This window comes from Acanthamoeba castellanii (assembly GCF_000313135.1).
Source record: "Acanthamoeba castellanii str. Neff unplaced genomic scaffold scf7180000084724, whole genome shotgun sequence".
Classification (NCBI taxonomy): domain Eukaryota; phylum Discosea; order Longamoebia; family Acanthamoebidae; genus Acanthamoeba; species Acanthamoeba castellanii.
This window is the reverse complement of record NW_004457611.1, coordinates 100,953-119,909: the sequence shown is the minus strand read 5'-3', so window position 1 is coordinate 119,909 and position 18,957 is coordinate 100,953. Positions and strand designations below refer to the sequence as shown.

The 18,957-nt window shown below is 57.4% G+C and overlaps 9 protein-coding genes across 9 annotated transcripts; 5 read left to right on the top strand and 4 right to left on the bottom strand.

The window, feature by feature from the left end:
* Nucleotides 1–254: 254 nt before the first annotated feature.
* ACA1_157790 (PH domain containing protein) lies at nt 255–3,538 on the top strand (the record flags this gene model as incomplete). The annotated part of the gene is given in 11 exon segments (XM_004348445.1): nt 255–287; nt 505–1,224; nt 1,320–1,582; nt 1,617–1,659; nt 1,679–1,707; nt 1,780–1,833; nt 1,927–2,212; nt 2,350–2,368; nt 2,383–3,098; nt 3,180–3,308; nt 3,443–3,538. The coding sequence occupies 11 exon segments, from the start codon at nt 255–257 to the stop codon at nt 3,536–3,538; spliced, it is 2,388 nt and encodes a 795-aa protein (XP_004348495.1).
* Nucleotides 3,539–3,627: 89 nt separating this feature from the next.
* Nucleotides 3,628–4,763, bottom strand: ACA1_157780 (polysaccharide deacetylase domain containing protein; the record flags this gene model as incomplete). Its single annotated transcript, XM_004348444.1, has 6 exons — nt 3,628–3,675; nt 3,756–3,870; nt 3,945–4,053; nt 4,126–4,238; nt 4,318–4,523; nt 4,707–4,763. 6 exons carry the CDS (start codon nt 4,761–4,763, stop codon nt 3,628–3,630), a joined length of 648 nt encoding a protein of 215 aa, XP_004348494.1.
* A 167-nt stretch (nt 4,764–4,930) lies between these two features.
* ACA1_157770 (uracilDNA glycosylase) lies at nt 4,931–7,006 on the top strand (the record flags this gene model as incomplete). Its single annotated transcript, XM_004348443.1, has 10 exons — nt 4,931–4,969; nt 5,037–5,121; nt 5,259–5,494; nt 5,621–5,707; nt 5,812–5,850; nt 5,977–6,093; nt 6,240–6,331; nt 6,459–6,533; nt 6,642–6,765; nt 6,908–7,006. The coding sequence occupies 10 exons, from the start codon at nt 4,931–4,933 to the stop codon at nt 7,004–7,006; spliced, it is 993 nt and encodes a 330-aa protein (XP_004348493.1).
* Nucleotides 7,007–7,179: 173 nt separating this feature from the next.
* On the bottom strand, nt 7,180–8,582 carry ACA1_157760 (glutathione Stransferase, C-terminal domain containing protein; the record flags this gene model as incomplete). Its single annotated transcript, XM_004348442.1, has 5 exons — nt 7,180–7,374; nt 7,489–7,645; nt 7,760–7,879; nt 7,992–8,133; nt 8,255–8,582. The coding sequence occupies 5 exons, from the start codon at nt 8,580–8,582 to the stop codon at nt 7,180–7,182; spliced, it is 942 nt and encodes a 313-aa protein (XP_004348492.1).
* Nucleotides 8,583–8,750: 168 nt separating this feature from the next.
* ACA1_157750 (COMM domain containing 9, putative) lies at nt 8,751–9,782 on the bottom strand (the record flags this gene model as incomplete). Its single annotated transcript, XM_004348441.1, has 5 exons — nt 8,751–8,817; nt 8,933–9,090; nt 9,193–9,356; nt 9,388–9,466; nt 9,600–9,782. 5 exons carry the CDS (start codon nt 9,780–9,782, stop codon nt 8,751–8,753), a joined length of 651 nt encoding a protein of 216 aa, XP_004348491.1.
* Nucleotides 9,783–10,294: 512 nt separating this feature from the next.
* Nucleotides 10,295–11,423, top strand: ACA1_157740 (rasrelated C3 botulinum toxin substrate 2, putative; the record flags this gene model as incomplete). The annotated part of the gene is made up of 6 exons (XM_004348440.1): nt 10,295–10,331; nt 10,419–10,482; nt 10,639–10,724; nt 10,814–10,935; nt 11,025–11,120; nt 11,247–11,423. The coding sequence occupies 6 exons, from the start codon at nt 10,295–10,297 to the stop codon at nt 11,421–11,423; spliced, it is 582 nt and encodes a 193-aa protein (XP_004348490.1).
* A 360-nt stretch (nt 11,424–11,783) lies between these two features.
* ACA1_157730 lies at nt 11,784–13,961 on the bottom strand (the record flags this gene model as incomplete). The annotated part of the gene is made up of 10 exons (XM_004348439.1): nt 11,784–11,801; nt 11,902–12,008; nt 12,108–12,253; nt 12,333–12,399; nt 12,509–12,677; nt 12,759–12,874; nt 12,964–13,071; nt 13,160–13,265; nt 13,381–13,467; nt 13,578–13,961. 10 exons carry the CDS (start codon nt 13,959–13,961, stop codon nt 11,784–11,786), a joined length of 1,308 nt encoding a protein of 435 aa, XP_004348489.1.
* Nucleotides 13,962–14,202: 241 nt separating this feature from the next.
* ACA1_157720 (UBX domain containing protein) lies at nt 14,203–16,134 on the top strand (the record flags this gene model as incomplete). Its single annotated transcript, XM_004348438.1, has 9 exons — nt 14,203–14,295; nt 14,381–14,427; nt 14,505–14,779; nt 14,908–15,008; nt 15,148–15,205; nt 15,313–15,441; nt 15,495–15,679; nt 15,806–15,924; nt 16,020–16,134. 9 exons carry the CDS (start codon nt 14,203–14,205, stop codon nt 16,132–16,134), a joined length of 1,122 nt encoding a protein of 373 aa, XP_004348488.1.
* Nucleotides 16,135–16,554: 420 nt separating this feature from the next.
* Nucleotides 16,555–18,565, top strand: ACA1_157710 (mitogen-activated protein kinase kinase; the record flags this gene model as incomplete). The annotated part of the gene is made up of 7 exons (XM_004348437.1): nt 16,555–16,805; nt 16,954–17,198; nt 17,300–17,433; nt 17,524–17,690; nt 17,798–17,873; nt 18,044–18,409; nt 18,530–18,565. 7 exons carry the CDS (start codon nt 16,555–16,557, stop codon nt 18,563–18,565), a joined length of 1,275 nt encoding a protein of 424 aa, XP_004348487.1.
* Between the last annotated feature and the right edge of the window lie 392 nt (nt 18,566–18,957).

Genomic DNA, 18,957 nt, shown 5'->3' with positions numbered 1-18,957 from the left:
TGTGTTTGACCAAACGCACAATCATAGGGGCTTGTTGCAATAGGTGACTGTCGACAGGTACTGGGGGTGTAGCTCACATGGTAGAGCGCTCCGTTCGCATCGGAGAGGCAGCGGGATCGATACCCGTCACCTCCAGACATTCTTTTGCCTGTTGCGAAAGAAAACACGCCTGAATATATCTTGATCCGGACTTATCAGTCAAATTTTGACACAGTAGCCACCGGCAGGCTCAGAGGCTGTCGCCCACCCAAGTAATGGAGAGCGAGAGTGTGGCCCTACCTCCCACGGTCCGTTTTTGCCTCCATAGCCTCCCAAAAAACCGATCTTCACTTCAATGCTGTAATACTCAATTTGATGTATATTACACGATTAAAATATTATATTTTTTAATTATAATCGTGTAATAAATAATGCAACTGTAATACATCATGCCTACCTGCTTTTCCATTTCATTATATGTAAAAACTTTTTTAATTTACTTTACCTTTGCTTCGTTCAAAGCAGCGGGTCGACCTGCAAGCACGGGACGGCAGCCCCGCGTTGCCGCCACCGCCGCCGGCCAACCTGCGCGGGTTCCTGAAGAAGCAGGGTCCGGGCTTCTCCTCCAAGTGGCAGCTGCGGTGGTTCGAGCAGAAGGGCAACCGCCTGTACTACTACAAGCCCTCGTCCCTCTCCTTCTCCATCACCTCCGCCGACCTGGGCGATGCCGACGCCGGCGACCTCGACCTGACGATCGACGACAACGACAACAGCAACCCGTCGTCGCCTTCGATGTCGTCGCCCAGAGCCACGTCGCCGCCGACGCGGTCGCTGTCAGAGCCGCGGTTTAGAAAGTCAGGCGGCGGCATCAACGTGTCGTCGGGCCGCGGCATGAAAGAGATCGCAGAGAGCGACAAGAAGAAGCAGAAGAAAGAGAAGAAAGAGAAGAAGAACAAGATCAAGAAAGAAGAGAATGGCGCGGGGAAGGCAGATGGCGATGACAGTGATGATGTCGGTGATGATGAGAATGGCAACCATGCTGATGGTGGTGGTGGTGGTGATGATGACGGTGATGAGGAGCAGCCGCCGATGCCGAATCCGCGCGGGTTCATCGAGCTGCGGAAGGTGTCGGCGATCGCGGGGCGCGCGAACGACATCAACGCGGCGAAGAACCTCGAGAAGTACCACTTCTACTTCGACCTCTACACCGCCGAGCGCGTCTTCCGCCTCGCCGCCTCCACCGAAGTACCCACCGCACACGCCACACGCCATCGCACACGCACCAAATAACACTCACATATGCGTTTCGTGCGCGTCGTGCGTGTCGTGCGTGTCGATAGGAGCACTATCTGTACTGGAACGAGGGCCTGAAGAGGTGGAAGCGCCACACGTCGTCTTTGCTGCCTCCGCTGCAGTTGACGCCTCCACTCTCGGCTTCGCCCGGCATCCCCTCCTCCTTTGGGTCCGACACTTCCACATCTTCTTCATCATCGTCACCCTCCTCCTCTTCATCGTCGTCATCGTCATCGTCTTCGTCTTCGCTCTCCACATCGTCGTCGTCGCTCTCTGTGGGACTTCTGGCCCCGTCTCCCAACTCGCCCCTGTACTCGCCCTTCTCGCTGGCCCTGCCGCCCCAGGCCACCTACCCTCGTCGTCGCTGTCATCGTCGCTCTCGCCCATGTCCTCCCCGGCCGTCCAGCGGCTCGCCGACCTGTCCCTCGACGCCAGGTACTGCCGCCACCCTGAAGAGCGTTGCTGACATCAGCACTGTTGATATATTTCCATCAATATGTATATCAGGGACGAGCCCGATTGGACGCGGAAGAACACCAAGTTTGGTTACACCTCCATGCGGTATATATTATGACACCTCCACTACTGTGTTGTTGCATTGCAATTAATATTTTGTTATTTTAATTTTTTTATATCCAATCGCGTCGTGACAAGGGAGGACAGGGCCTCGTCCCACCGGCGCGGGTTGGGCCTCGGGTCGATGGGATCGGGCAGGCCGCTGGCGGCGGCGGCGGAGGACAAGCAGCTGCGTCGCGGCCGCTCCGTCCGCAGCACGCGCGACTTTATGCTGCGGACGCAGCCTCTGCCGTCGTCGGCCTCGGCCTTATCGTCGGCGTCCATGCCCTCCCTCCCGCTCCTCGCCCCGGCGGCCAGCGACGATCGAAGCCGCGAACTGCTCCTCGAGCGCGAGAAGGACCTCCAGGAGCTCCTCGCCCTCAAGGTACCTATTTATCATTCCTCTCTTTTTATTTTCTTTTAAAAAATTCATATGAACATTTTACACAAATCAATGACACTCATTTTTTCAATTTAATGATAATAATAATAATACAATATTAGGGCAAAGAAATCGCGCAGTTGAAGGAGGAGCTGGCGCGTGAGAGCCGACAGGCCGAGGTGGAGCCGGCGCGGGCCTCGAACTCGAGCGACGCGGTGCTCACCCAGCGCAAGGCGACCAACTTCATCGGCACCCGCGGCGGCCCGGCCCCAATGCCGACGACGCCGACGCCGACGCCCGACGCGGCGGCTCTCAGGATCGCGTCGGAGGCGGCGCGGCGGCTGGCGGACGAGCTGGCCCGGGAGCGGAGCGAGGCCTGCAGTGGCGCATCGCGGCCAAGGAGACCGAGCTGGCCCTCAAGCAGGAGCTGCTCGAGCGCGAGATGGTCATCAAGCACCTCCACTTCGTCATCGACGACCTCGACAAGCAGCAGCAGCAGCAGCAGCAAGATGTCGACAACGCCAACAACAGCGGCGATGTCGACACTGTCGCTACTGTCGACGAGCCCGTGGCCGCGGTTGTCGACAGTGTTGACGACTCGATGGTGGCGGCCGCGGCGGTCGCGGCGACTGGGAAGGAGTGGGGCCGGGAGAGCAGGCGGCGGGAGAAGAAGGAGGAGAAGGAGGAGCGCGAGCGCGAGAAGCGGGAGCAGAGGGAGCAGCGCGAGCGCGAGAAGCGGGAACACCGCGCGTCGCTGGGCGGAAGCGGTAGCGGGAGTGGTAAGGCCGGGCGAAAGAAGGAGAGCAAGGCCACCTACGAGGAGGCGCGCAGGCAGCTCGAGCAGGAGCGCAAGGAGCATCGCCTCGCCTCCAATTTTCTGCGATCACAGGTACCGCACACGCACACGCCGCACACACGCACAGACGCACGCACCGCACACGCACATGCTAAAGGATTGGTGGGGGAACAGTGCGAGCTGTTGGAGGCGCAAAAGGTGGCGGCGGAGGAGAGCTTCGCGCAGTTGCGGCAGACCCTGGAGAAGGAAATCGTCGACGCGCGCACCCGGTGCCTCGAACTCGAGAGACTCCGCTTCGCTCCCGTACGCTCCCATTTCTCGCACTTTCGTGCGTCGTTGTGCGTCGTGCGTCGTATCGTGCGTCGTATCGTGTGTCGTGTATCGTGTGTCGTGTGTCGTGCGTCGCGTGTCGTGTTAATTGGGTGATGGGCCGACAGGAGGAGGTCGGGGACAGCCGCCTGGGGCACTTACGCCACCACACAGGGCCGGCCGCACTCTCCCACCGACCGTCGGCCGACGCCGGCGCCGACTGAGAGACCACAGGCGCATGTTCTTATTTTTAAAATATATGTACCACCAATTACATTCGCGTATCGAACGCAACACGACACGACAAGCAACGTCAAGAGGACGCCATCAGCTCGCTGAGCGTCACCACCTCGAATCCGTTCTGCAATTTTGAAAGTGTGAGGTGAGATGTGAAGAAAGAACGAAGAACGAAAAAGAACGAAGAACGAAGAAAGAAGGTACCTCTTTGAGGTGGGGCAGAACGGATTTGAGTACGTCGATGGTGAAGCGTCGCTCCTTGCGGCCGTCGTGCACGATGATGACCGACCCGTCCCGCACCTTCCACTTGATGTATCGACTGTGTGGTGTGGTGTGCACACCGTTATCAGTGGCAACCGCACGACACACACACCACCGCACACGCAAGGGTACCTGATGACGGTCGCGTTTTTGATGTTGACGTCGAACGGGTAGCAGTCGCCGAGCGCCACCGTGTAGCCGTGCGCGTTGGCGGCCTTGATCATCTCCCGATTGTACCACCCTACCACACACCAACCACGACGTCAGGTCAGTGTTGTGCTGCGTGTCGTGCGTGCGTGTGCTGTGACATTACCGCAGCCTGGTCGGAACCACTTGACGGGGCGTTGGTGCATGGGCTGGAACGAGTCCAGCAGCTCCTCCACCGCCAGCAGCTCCGTCTCAAAGTCCTTCGGCGACAGCTTGATCCTGTATCGCATGTCGCACACATCAGCGTGTGCGGTGTGTGCGGTGTGTGCGATGCAGCGTGTGCGGTGGGTGACGTTACGTGGCCATGTCGTGCATCATGTGGTTGCCGAGCTCGTGTCCCTCGTCGACCATGCGGCGCAGGAGGGCCTTGGGCGCGGCCGCCACCTGCGCGCCGATGCAGAAGAAGGTAGCGCGGCACTCGTGACGCCGCAGCTCGTCAAGCAAGTAGGGCGTCACCTCCCCGTGCGGCGCGTCGTCGATGGTGATCGCCACCCGCCGCCGCCGCTGCGTTGCCGGGCCGCTGCTGATGAGCGGCTCGTGCTCAGAAGATGAAGAAGATGAAGAAGATGGGGATGAAGAAGATGGAGATGAAGATTTGAAAAAGATGACGCGCTGGGGGAGGGTGGCCCAGGAGATGAAGCGGAGGAGCCAACGGGGATGAAGCCAAGCCGTCAGCAGCAGGAGCACCACAGCCAACAGCACCACGAGAACCACGCCACCGATCCAAGCCGCTACTTCTTCCATTTATTATTATAAAATAAATGAAAATAAAATAATAAAAAAATGAAGAAATATAAATATGTGACTTTAATTTGTGTTGCGTGCAGTGAAAAGATGGCCAAAACACTTCTAAGAAGTTAGCTTTGCTGTTGTGTTGTTTTATTGTTGAGGTCGCAAGAGAGGAAAGAGAGATGGAGGTCTACACGGAAGCTCAAGCAAGCAAGATGAAGGTTCGAACTAGAAGAACTAATAAGAGGGTTTATTCGTTAATTCTTTTTTGGGGGGGCATTGTTGCAGGTTCCGGAGCTGAAGGAAGCCCTCAAGGCAAGGGGTCTTGCCACTTCCGGCACCAAACCCGCCCTCATCGCCCGCCTCATCGCCGGTACTTAACTTCAATTTATAAATAATAACATTACAATTCTCTTCATACCCATTTATATAATCAATCATACTAATATATTATTATTATTATTATTTACATATCAATGATGCAGGGTGATGCGGCGCCGGCCAAGGGAGCCACCAAGCGGAAGAGGAAGGACGACAGCGAAGATGAAGATGAAGACGATGACGACGGCGAACAAGCGGCCAAGAAGGACGAGGACAGCCGTCCCGCCAAGAAGGGCAAGGCCAAGAAGGCCTCGAGCGACGACGAAGATGAAGATGATGCGAAGGAGGAGGCCAGCGGCGGCGGCGGCGGCGGCGGCGGTATTGTCGAAGCGCTGGTCGACGACGGTTGGAAGGAGCTCCTCTCGGTGAGAAACATCTTTCCAGCCTCTTTTTTTTTCGCCTCCCGGGCGATCCGACTCACACGCACGACCGCACACACTTCACCGCACACGCACACGCACACACTCCACCGCACACGCACACCTCGACAGAGTGAGTTCGAGAAGCCCTACTTCAAGAAGATCCTTCAGTTCGTGGAGGGAGAGAAGAAGAAGACCATGGTCCACCCGCCGGATCACGTGCGGGACTCCTCCGCACACGCCACACACGCCACACACGCCACACGCGTCACCATCGCACACGCCACACACACGAGTGGCTAACCTAAAAAAAACCTGTACAGGAGGTGTTGAACGCGTTCAACTACACGCCTTTCGACCAGGTGCGGACCTCCTTGCCGACCTCATCACGCAGATCGCGCCCTTCTGACAACTTGTGTCGTGTCGTGTCGTGTCGTGTCCGTGTCGTTATGTCGTTGGTCGTGTCACGTTATTATGTGCGCGAACAGGTGAAGGTGGTGATCATCGGACAGGATCCGTACATGAGGCAGGGCCAGGCCCACGGCGTGTGCTTCTCCGTCAAGAAGGGTGTGAAGATCCCGCCCTCGCTCAAGACCATCTACAACGTACCGTCGCACATGCACACCGCATACCGCACACGCACCGTATACCGCACAAACGCACACACCTCACCGCGCACACACCGCATCCCGCATGCACGCACACGCCGCGGCCACGCGGTGTGCTGACGTCGGCGTGTGTGTATCGACAGGAATTGAGCACCGATATCAAGGGCTTCAAGGCGCCCAACCACGGCTACCTCGAAAAGTGGGCTCGCCAGGGCGTCCTCATGATCAACGCCACGTACACGCGCCTAACCACGATACACGATACACGACACGCATGGCACACGACATATGGCACACGACACACGCATACATTCTCAAGTGCGGGCTGGGTGGTCTGACGTGTGCCGATGTCTGCCACGCAGGCTGACCGTGAACGAGGGCAAGGCCAACTCCCACGAGAAGTGCGGTTGGCAGACCTTTACGGACCGCGTCCTCGCGTACGCCATCCCCCTCTGGCCCGTCCCTCGTCGCTTTCCAGCTGCTTACATGTGTGTGCGGTCTGCGTGTACGGTCTGCGTGTGCGGTGTGCGTGTGTGCGGTTGCAGGCTCGTTAATGAGAAGAAGGAGGGGGTGGTGTTCCTCCTCTGGGGCGGGTTCGCCATCAAGAAGGCCAAGGACGTCAACAAGAAGAGGCACCACGTCCTCGAGGCGGCCCACCCCTCGCCCCTGGTACGCACTCTCACAAACACAACAAACCGCATACGTGCCACCGCATACGGCTCACAATCTTGTGTGTGTGTGTGTGTGTATGTTGCGTGTTGTGTGTTGCGTGTTGTGTGTGTTGTGTGTGTTGTGTGTGTGTTGTGTGCAGGCGGGCGGCAAGTTCCTGGGCTGCAAGCACTTCTCCAAGTGCAACGAGCTCCTGGAGCAGATGGGCAAGGAGCCCATCGACTGGACCCTCGGGCCCTGACCTCTCTCTACGAAGTCACAACCAAGCATTTTGTAGTCTTTACCCCCCCCCCAAACATATCAATGTTGTTAACATGTTTCATCAACAGATTCGGAAGACCCAAATACGATTGTGTTGCATACAACACCAGACATGAGGAGGACGTGTAGACGTTGGTGATGCCATTTAATTCTTTAGAAAATGGGGCCGGTGCCGGAGAAGGGGAAGCGGCGGTCGCTCTTGAGGTAGCGGGCGATGGCGGGCAGGCTCGCGATGCGCTCGTGGAAGGCCTTGAGCAGCGGCACCTGGCTGGCCGCCCACTCCTCGGGGCACTGGAACGCGATCCCGTCCAGCACGTGGAACACGCACAAGTCCACGTACGAAAGCTCCTGCACGACACGACACACGACACGACCGCACACACGTTAAAATAAATAAAAACAAAACAAAACAAGATAAACAGAATGAAATAAATAAAATAATAATAATAAATAAAGTTGCACCTGGCCGATGAAGAAGGCGCGGCCGTCGTAGTTGCGCTGGAGGGCGGCCTCGAAGAAGGCGAGCCACTTGGGGAGGCGCTTGGTCTTGTAGTACTGCACGAACGGCTCCGTCTCCTCCTTCTGCTGCAGGTAGCCCCCGTTCTTGTCGATCGCGTGCCTTGCCACCGCACACAACACAACAACAACGACACACACACACACACACCGCACACATCGCACACGATCCGTCATTCATGCGCAAGAGAGTGCGTTGGACAGGGCTGGTAGGTACCAGGCGTCGTGCCCCTCGGCCACCAGGTCGACGACGCCGGCCAGCAGCATTTCGGCCTGGTACCGGTCGCGCTCGTGCCGCGGGTAGAGCTCCCCGCCACTCAGCCTCTTCGCCATGTAGCTGCGCTCACCACCCGTCAGACACGACGCACACGAAACGCAGGACACGACACGACACACGACACCGACACACGACACACACGACACACGCACGACACGTGGGGCGTGAGTACCGGATGATGACGGGGGTTTGGGAGAGGAAGAAGTCGCCGTGGGCGATGGCGGGGAAGGCGAAGAAGGGCTTGCCCGGGGCGTAGTTGAGCGGCGCCACCTCCCGCCACGTCTTCTCCGCGAACACGTCCTCGTACGCCGTTCCTAAAACATAAATAAACAATAAATAAACAATACACATATTTCTTTTATATTTATGGAAATGTACTCCATAAATATACAATATAAAATAAAAATATAAAAACAGAGCTTGTGGTTGGTGTACCGGTGGCCTCGAAGAGGAGCCGCATGAACTCGCCGCGGCCAGGCATGCCCGGCCAGTAGAATAGGCGCCAGCCCTCGTCTGTGGAAGATGATGAAGATGAAGAAGATGAAGATGTGGGAGAGTTGTGCAGGGCCGCCTCTACAAAGTCGGGCAGGGGCGGTTGGTGGCCGCCCGGCGGCGGTGGGCTGCGGCTGCGGCTGCGGCCACCGGCAGCGGGTGCGGGTGCGGTGCGCAAGTAGCGGCTCGCCAGGAACGCGCCGAGTGCAGCCCCACTCGCCAGCGCCGTCACGACCACCGCCACCCCCTCCCTCGAGCTGGTCACCTTCATCATTGTCTTTCTTAGGTTGTTGCGGCCAAACAGATGATATCTAATCAAAAAAGTACAGTCCTTACCAATAAATAACTTGAAAGTTCGGGCCGAAGCCGGAGCCGACAGCGCGTACCGGCGCTTCCAGAAAGAACGAACGAAATGGAAATTGTATTGTACGGCGATGAGCTACTGGGTGGAGATGGTGTTGAGCTGATCCCTGATTCGGCCCAACCCCTCCAGCATCGTCTCCAACCTGTGTACGTACGCCAACCAAACATCATCAGCACTTAACTCATAAAAACTATCATACATTGTCGTCGACACATAACAAGAGATCGAACGGAACAAGAAAGAGATGGCTGGCGTACGTGGCCCGGTCGAGCTCGAAGGTGACGTTCTCGTGTTGTGTCTCTTCGTCCACTCGCGAGGGCGACTTCTCGACCTGCAGCTGCACGAGGACGGTGGGCACGCTCATGCGGCCCCGCTCCGATGCGCTCTTCACGTCGATGCGCCAATCAATCTCAGCCTGCACCACAACGAGAACGCGTCAGCCCACCACTCTCCCGCTAACGTGTGTTGTGCGCTGTGCGCTGTGTGTGCGTGTGCGATGTCAGAGGGGGACACGCACGAGTTTGGGGAGGGAGATGGTGTTGGCGCCCGACGCGGCCTCGCGCCTCCAGGCAGGCGCGTTCTGGGCCACCACCTGACACAGCAGCTTGCCCAGATTGGCGTGGAATCCTGAGAATGTGAATGCATTCACGTTCGTCAGCGACATGCCCAGGCGCCTGGCCTCTTGGCAACAAAAGAGAGAAAAGAGAGGTACCGGCCGGGAAGAGTTCGGCGACGGCTTCGACCGAGGTGGCGTCCTCGAACACCGCTCGTGCAGCCAACGCGCTCATGCTCTCCACCACCTTGGAACCGGATTTATTCATTTCATTCAATTAAAATAAAATTTTATTTAATTCATTTTTGGTTTTATTTTATTCCTTTTATTGTGTGAAATAAATGGGAAAAGATGAGAATGGGGCGTGGTACCTTGAGGGCCTCGGGGGCCTCGATTTGAAGGGCCGCGGCGGTAGCCTCGACGAGTTTAGGCGGGGGCGGATGAACGTGCCGCGCCTTGTAGGCGGCAGCGAACATCTCCTCGACGGCCTTGCGCGAGGGCGCCTTCAGCAGATGCTTGAAAGGTACGAACACGCTCGCCTCCAACTCTTCCATTCCTTTGCAAGCACTTGATTTTAAATCAAAAATCGCCCCGCGACACAAATGATTGAAAAAAATCCAGTGCGCCGCGAATTCTCTGCGCGGTTTTCTTTTTTCTTTTGCATTTTCCTTGTTCGACTTTTCTTGTGTGGACTTTTTAGGCCAATGGCGGGCTGCGTCCCAAAGAGAGACAAGCCAGTTGCGCAAAGATCGTTCGCTCCCAGACCCCTTCGAAAATCACTTGGATAAGGGACCTTCCACGACTTCGCCGATCTCTGTTCCCTTCCATCTCGACACCGCCGCCCTCTGCTTCTCTGCTTGCTTTCTTCTACGTTCATTGGACACACTGCCCTTGCTTTTTTGTGAAGGTAGAGACCTCCCTCTCCATCATATCATCTACCATCGATCAACTCCAGTCTCCATCCTTGCTTTACTTCTGATGTTCGCCTTTTCTGCGTTCTACATCATCTAGAACATCGATGACTTACTAATCTTTCCCTCTTTCTCGGGGGTAGAAGAAGAAGAAGATGACAGAAGACCAACCAGTCAAATGTGTGGTCGTCGGTACGTTCCTCTTCCCTATCAACGCCATCAGTCCGTCTCTCCCAACTCGGTTAAAACGCTCATCACTTCTTGTACGCATCACGGAAGGTGACGGCGCCGTGGGCAAGACCTGCATGTTGATCTCACACACCGAGAAGAAGTTCCCCAGAGAGTACGCCCCCCCCAAACATCTTCATCCCTCCCTCGAATCCTCAAGAAGATAAATGATATGGAGAACGTTGCACGTCAACCAGTAGTTGAGCGTGGGTTTGTCATTGTACGTCTTCTTCTTCTTCTTCTTTCGACTAACCAGCGAGGGGCTTTGTAGGTATGTGCCTACGGTCTTTGATAATTACGAGACACACGTCACCGTGGAGGGCAAGGAGGTCAAGTTCTCCCTCTGGGACACGGCAGGTACTGCTGTTACTGTTCTGTCGTCATGGCAACGCCCAGAGGTTGTGATGGGACTGAGCATATATGACGATACCTTCACATATGTGCAGGCCAGGAGGCGTATCAGCGGATACGAACGCTGTCCTACCCGAAGACGGACATCTTCCTCCTCTGCTTCTCCGTCGTCAGCCGCGACTCCTACGACAACGTCAAAGAAACCTGGCTGCCCGAGGTACCCCGTCGTTGCGTGTTGCGTGTCGTGTGTCGTGTGTGTCGGTGTGGAATGACTGATCGTGTCTCACCATGGTGGCTCGGTTGCAGTTGAGGCATCACTGCCCGTCGGTGCCGATCATCCTGGTAGGCACCAAGATCGATCTCAGGGAAGACGAACAAACGGGCGAGAAGCACCCAACACCCGTCACCACAGAACTCGGTACTCTTTCCATCGCACACACACGACACACACGACACACACGACGCACACTACACACACGACACACACGACACAGATGGTGACCCCCATACGTTGCGGATCTGTTGCAGGGCAAAAGCTGGCCAATCGAGATCAAGGCGGTGAAGTACCTGGAGTGCTCGGCCCTCTCGAGGAAGGGCCTCAAGACCGTGTTCGACTTTGCCCTGACCTACGTGCTGAGCGCCGACATGAGGGAGGCCCATGCCCAGATCCAGGCCCCCAAGAAGAAGTCCTGCTCCCTCTTCTAAGAAGCGCGATCGATCTAGACCATGACGACGCGATGGCGACGAAGAACGAAAGCGAAAACGAAGAAAAAGCGAAGAACGAAAGAGGAGGGGGAGAACGTAGAAAGAGGACATGTGGATGGTGATGATGAAGATGAATGGATGGGGCGGGCATGTGCCTCGAGACTGAGAGGAGGTGGTGTGTGTGTGGGGAGGGAGGCATAACGCGAGGGCACGTCACATTGTACAACCAAAAAAACAACTGAAGATCAACCAGCCAACAAAAAGAACATTACATCAGAGGCGGTCAGCCCTTCTTAATTGAGAACCACCGTGCTACGTCGCAGGTCAGCTGGCAACGTTGTTCTCTTCGGCGTTGCGCACTCACTTGCCCGCAGCGCCCTGATGAGTGCAGAACGGGTCAGACGACAGAGAACGGTGGTGATGATGTTGGCGATGATGGTGATGACGAAGAAGGTGTAGAGGGCAAGAGGGGGCAAACCTTGATGGAATAGTTGGAGGGGACGACGAAAAGTGATTCGTCGAGTTCCGTTTCCTCGTACTTGCCAAAGGAGGCCAAGCCCGAGAGTGTCGGGAAGACGGGCACCTCTGCGTCATGTCGTGGTTTTGAGTCGTCAGCGATCACAGCCCGACGATCCAGACCAGATGAATTGGTTGGTTGCAAGGTGGGAGGTGAGAGGAGCTTACCGACTTTGACGGGGAAGCCGTCGGTGGGCAGGAGCTTGACAAAATCCTGGAGCTTCTGGAAGTGCTTGTTTCGTGGCGAGAGGACCTCGAACACGGGCATCAGGTCTTCCACCTTCCTCGGGAAATCAGCCGACAGCCACAAGGTCCTGCCCCATTGATAATTGTTATATGTGTGAGCAATGAGAAAAAAGTGGTGTGTGGTATGTGGTGTGTGGTGTGTCGTACCCCTTGAAGCAGCGCTTCTTCTCGCTGATGAACTCTGAAGGATACGAGAGCCCTTCGCCTTTCATCCCTGCGTGCCGACAGAACAGCTTAGGTTTCAGAATGTGCTGCGCACGCACGCTTTTGTTGTGTAGCGTGTGCGTGTGCGGTGGTGCGTGAGCGTGTGCGGAAATTTGTACCTTTGTCCATGTCCTTGGACGAGGTGGAGAAGTAGGTCTCGTAGTCCATGTTGCCAAAGGGATCTTCCTGCGGGAACGGGTGTCCCTTCTTCTTCTTTTTCGAGTTTCGGTGGCGCGTGATGTACTCGAATCCGTCCACCTCGTACAGCTTGGCGTCCCATTCTCCCACCTGCGTGCGGTGTGTGCGGTCGTGCGTGTGCGATAAGCCTTTCGTTGGCCAACTCCAAAGCGATGTTGTGAGTCAACGTACGGTTTCTCGTTTCTCTCCCCAGAGCCAGCCCATCTTGGGCGAGAACGTGATCTTCTCCGTCCGCGGCATCGGTCGTAGAAGGCTGTGCACCATCACCTGCGCGAACATATGCAACACTTTGGCGGTCAGCTTACAGGGAGAGTTGTGTGTGTGTGGTGTGGTGTGTGTGTGTGTGGTGTGTGTGTGTGTATGTGGTGTGTTTCACGTGCCTCGTTGACGTCCTTGTTGAGGTCCGCCTTGTTGAGTCCGGCCAAACTTTGCATGGCGTGTTCGATTGTCTTGTTGTCGTGGTCCAGGATCATCACTTGCCCACCTGGAGTGCAGACGGTTGTCAGAAGGTGCGATCTATGACGACAACTGCATTAACGTCCAAGCAAGGCTGGGAGATATCATCTTCGTACCATCTTCGCCCTTGAACAAGATGGAGATGTTGCCTCGCATCCACTTCATGTTCTCGAACCCCACGAGCGTTGTGTCTACTCGAATAGATGCTCCTCGCTTCCACACCTGTGACGCGATCACCGAAGGTGAGTGGGTGCTGAGAGCGCTAGTGTTGTGTCGTGTGTCGTGTGTCGTGTCTGCGTGTGTGGTGTGTGTGTGTGTGTGTGATGGTGGCACACACCTTGTACGTGTCCCACGGACAGAGGCGTGAGACGAGGGGCACCCAGCTCTTGAACTCCCAGTGTATCTCCATGTAGAAGTCGGGAAGCTGCGTTGTGGTGTCACCAACAAGGGCCACACGTCAGAACATTTGAAGGAGGAGGTGAGGAACAAGAAGGAGAAGAAGAAGAGGAGAGAAGTTGGTGGGAGCTCTGAAACCTTGTGCAGGGCGGTGGTGAGGTGGGGCGTTCGCTTTACGAATTCATCGTTGACGTGGTCCTTGACGGCGAGCATGATGTCCATCACCAGCTTGCGATCGCCTGACGCGACGGCCTCTTGCAGGGGCGACCACATGCTGCCATTCTTGAACGTTGGGTCGGCCCCGCGATCGAGCAGCAGATGAACGATGTCGCGGTAACGAAAATGAATGGCCAGATGGAGAGGCGCGTTGCCGTGGCAATCGCGTTCGTTGATGTCCAGCTCTGAATCCTTCGATTGGCAATCGAGCAGCTCCTTCAATTTGTCCACATCGCGCCGCCATACGGCCTTGTGTAGCGCGTAGGTGCCATCTCCCGTCTTCGTGTCTGTGTCATCGGCAATCATGTTTACAAATTACTTCGCGGCTCGAGTAGAAAATTGGTCGAATCCTTCCCGTGCCAATCAGAGCTCTCCACAGGCGTTCTGTGTCTTGTGCCACGTCGAAGGCGATGTCGTCAATTCGATGGATAGTGATGTTGTAATGCGTCCACTGCAGGTTTTTGTATTTGTCTTTCTTTCTTTCTCTTTCTTGTGGAAATTCCAGACCAAACACCGATCAGTGCAACGGCACACATCACAGAACAAGATGGCCACAACACTCAGGCTGGGCAAATCGCACTACGAGGCGCTGCTTCCTCAGCTTGAGGAGATGGGCTGGTCGTCGGCCGATGCGCACCAGGTTTATTCTATTTCCATCCTCCTCATCCAGAGCATTTGACCATTCTGTAGGTTGTTCAACTTAACACCCCCCCTTCTCTGCACAGGCTCTGCAGGCCACAGGTGCTCGCGACCTCGCCTCAGCCATCGATTGGTGACGTCCAACCTCTGCACACAAATTATTTATAGTTTTAGTTTACTTTTTTAATCATTTTTAATTCTCTTTTTCAGGCTCGTGGCGAGACCGGCCAGCGGCGAAGGTGGCGTCGTGGAGCCGACGCCGTACCAGGCCCCACCGGCCGTGGTCGTGCCCGTGCCCGCCTCCTCGTCTCTGTCGGCGCCGTCGGCGGCCCTGGCCCCGGTGGCGCCCGCCGGCGGTGCGGAGAAGAGCGAATACGAACGGAAGCAGCGCGAGCTGGAGCTCCGCAAGGCGCGCGAGGAGAAGCGACGGAAGGAGGAGGAGCAGCGACGCATCAAAGAACACATCAAGGACATGAAGCTCGACCGTGCACGCAAGGTTGACCCCCTTGCGCCCGCACGCGTGTCGTGTGCTGTGTGCCGTGTGTGCGCTCTTTCTGATGGCGTGGCGTGGCGTGGCGTGCATAGTACAATCGAGGTGGCGGCGCGACGACAGGGCGGGCGCCGGTGCCCACCGCGAGCGGTTCCGCGCCATCGACACCAACGCCGGCGGCTTCTGCTTCGGCCGCCTCGTCGTCGCCTGTGGCTCTGCTTCAGGTGCCTCTTCGCCACCGCCCCGTTCTCCTCACTAGCATCCATCGCGCAGAGTCGGCCAGTGCACTGACCTTCGTTTCTTACCTCCCACGCGCACACGCGCACCACCGCACACACACACCGCACTCTCGCTCGCGAACAGATTCGATTGCCCACCGGCACCACAGTCAAGCACGAGTTTGCGTCGACGGACACACTCGGTAATCGTCACTTCACACGCTGAGCTGTGCTATGTGCCGTGACCGTGCGGCGTGTGTTTACTGCGTGTCGTGTGGCTCACGCTTGTTGGGTGTGTGTTGTTTGGCAGGGGCGGTGTATGAGTTCGTGTCGCAGTCCACGGGCCGGGACGTGGCCAACTTCCTGCTCCTGCAGCCGGGCATCCCCAAGGTCGAGTACCCGATCGAGACCGCCCTCACCACCACCCTCGCACAAGCTGGTACGCACACGCACGACCGCACACGCACGCGGTGCTTAGGCAATGGCGTGCAGAGCTGGTGCCGCGCGGGAGCATCACGGTGATGAATCGGGAGGACAAGGGCGTGGTGCGGGGCGCCGAGGCCGAGCCTGCCATGCACTTCCGCCGCGTACGGTACCGCCACGCAGGCGACGACGACGACGAAGACGAAGGGGAGCTCAACGCCGATGCCGTCGACACCGACGCAATGAGCTACGAGGTATGTGACATCACCGTGTCATGTGTCGTGACGTTTGTTGTGTGTGTGTGTGTGTGTGTGTGTGTGTGTGTGTGTGTCGTGGCTTCTGTCGTGCTAATCGGAGCAACGAAACTCCCATGCCCACAGCAATTGCTGGCCCTGGAGGAGCGAATAGGGGAGGTGGGGAAGGGCCTGAGCAAGCAGGTCCTGGCCACGCTGCCCACCTTCACCTACGACTCCTCCGTCTCCGTTCTCGGTGATCCCATGTACGCCTACCTACACGCACACGCACCACCGCACACGCACACGCACACGCACGACACACGCTGAATTGGGAAATAACAATCAACCAATGGCGCAGGTGTGCCTTTTGCCTGTCGGACTACGACACGGGCAACATCCTGCGCAAGCTCCCGTGCGGCCACGCATTCCACAAGGCACGTCGATTCATTTTCTACTTTATTAATTTCATATAAATATAACTACTTTTTAAAATCATATATATAGAAATGTTCGTTCCGCTCTCTGCATCTGACTGCTGATCTCCTCTTGATTGCCGCCACAACTATAACAGGAGTGTGTGGACGAGTGGCTGAAGAGCAGGAAGACGTGTCCCACGTGCAAGCAACGCATCGACGACCTTTGAGGCCGCTCCTTCTTGAGCTTGTGTCTGCGCACAGTGGCCTGCCCCAAGCACAGCATCCTGGCTTGTGTTCACTTTGCTGCACTGGCACACATGTGGATGCATTGTGGAACAACCTCAGCCACAAAGGTCGTCGACAAAAAACGTTTTCCTTCTCTTCGCTTCTCATTTCTTTTCTCATTTCTCATTTGCTTTTCTTGTTTTCGGTACAAGAGAGAAAGAGAGAAGGCCAAACGTTACACACAAGGACAAGATGAACGAAGAGGAGCGAGAGCGGGAGGAGGCGCGGCTGCGTGAGGTCTTCACCATGGGCTTCATCGACCAGCCCGAGTTTGAACTCCGCCTCCGCGCCCTCCGCGGCGAAGAGGCACCACCCACCGCCGCCACCCAACAACCGCCCCTCGGCACCGGCCAAAATAATAAAAATAATAAAAAGAAGAATGCCAAGAACGCCGGCGGTGCCGCCCCGGCCGCGCCCACAGACGACGACGGCTCCACCATCAAGTAAGTGGGTCCCCAAACTCTCCGCATTTCAAGCATTCTTCATTCATTGTCGCCGTGTGTCGTGTCGTGTCGTGTCGTGTCGTGTCGTGTCGTGTCGTGTCGTGTCGTGTCGTGTCGTGTGCGTCGTGTGCGGTGATGACACGCGCAGGTGCCGGCGGCACGAGTGGCGGGTGGTGCGAGCGGGCGTGGCGCACGGGGCTAATGGGGTGATTTCGGAGGTGGCGCCCGTCAGCGCGAGTGCGGCGGGCGTGTCGCGTGCCTACGCGAAGGAGGTGCGGGAGGCGACCGATGAAGACCAGGTCGAGTACCTCCACAAGGAGCTCACCATCCTCACCCACAAGGCCATCCTCGCCAACCCCAACATCGTTCACCTCTACGACTGGCGAATCCGCGGTACTCGCACACACGCGCGCTCTTGTCGTGTGTTGCGTGTGTCGTGCGATTGACGTGTGTGTGTTGTGTTGTGTGTTGCGTGCGTGTGCGTGTGCGATTAGTGATGGTGAGCACGACGGACGGGGTGCACGATCAGACGCGTGTGGCGGTGCCGCCCTGCCTCGTCATGGAGGTCTGTGACCGGAGCATCAAGAACCTCATGCGCGAGCGCCACTACCCCCACTTCCTCCCCAAGGTCCCTCCTCCCGCCCCCTCCCGCCCCTTCCGCCCCCTCCCGCCCCCTCTCGGCGTCTGACTGGTGGCGGCGGTGGTGGTGGGCGAGCAGGAGGTGGAAAAGGGGGCAGGCGAGGTCCGCACGGAGCTGATGAGCGAGGCGGACGTGGTGAAGATTGGGCTGGATGTGCTCAACGCCCTGTTCGACCTCCACGGCGTCCTGCAGACCTACCACGGCGACATCTCCAACAAGAACGTCATGCGCAGCCGACGCGGAGGGTAAGAAGCGCACCGCCAACCTCCACCAGTTGCTCGCTGGCGCGTTAATTCTGTCGTGTGCCATCGTGTGCTGTGTCGCGTCGTGTGTCGCATCGTGTGCGCTCCAGCTCGGCTCGCTACGTACTGATCGACTTTGGGAGCAGCAGCCAATTCCGAACACGGATCACCACCCCCGTGTCCCAGGTACACACCCCGCGACTCACCGCAACACATGACACACGCACAACCGCACACACGCGCACCCTCGCATGACACACGCACAACCGCACGCACGCACGCACACACACACACACACACACGCACACGCTCACCCCTCGTATGACGCACGCACACACGCACGCACGCACCACAAGGTGTACGCAGCGCCGGAGAAGCTGGACGGGGACTGGGCGCGGTGCGATGGGCGGTGCGACGTGTTCGCCCTCGCGGTGCTCCTCTCCGAGCTGCTCGTGGGGCGGCCCCACCGCGACCACGCCGACATCGAGTGGCTCCCGACCCACCACCAGCAGCCGCAGCAGAAGCCGCAGCTCCGTACGTGGGCCGATCTGCTGGTGAGCGACCTGGTCGACTGGCGCGCGTTCTTCGACGGCGCGCTGGTGGCCGATGCCGCGCGGCGATGGGACGCGGCGCAGGCGGCGGCGGCCCTGCGCCGGCGGCCGTCAGTGCGCCAGAAGCGCGAACGGGCGCGGGACAAGCGGCTGCAGGCCGAGCAGCTGCGGGTGCTCACCGACGCCTCGCCTGAGCCACTGGGCCACCACTACTCCCTGACCCTTTTTTTTTTATTGTTCGACACATTGGAATGGAAATTAAGCTGCCATATTGCGTTTATTGGTTGCAAGGTCAAGGCACTCAGTTCTTGGCGTAGTATCGGGTGATGAACTCTTTGAAGGTGCCCTTGGGCGGGGCAAGAGCAAGCATCTCTGGGGAGGCGACCGTATGCGCGCGATCTCCTTTGCCCTGCCTGAAGAAGGTGATCGGGGGAAGCAGGCTCTTTGGGTTGATCGGGGAGCCTGTCGTGAACTCGTCGACCGTGAGCGTTCCGCCAAACGTAACGTCTGCCTGAAGCACTTCCCTGAGAGCCTCGCCAATGCTGAGAGAGATGGGTACAGAGGGTCAGATCACTGTGTCCAATCCTTCTTGTTCACATATTTGGGAAGCAGGGAGAGAGTGAACCTCTGGTCGTTGACATCCTCTGGTCCGGTCAACATGTACTTCTTGCTGTAGTGGCGCGAGGGGTCTTCCAGGGACAGGAGAGCGGCTGCTGCCC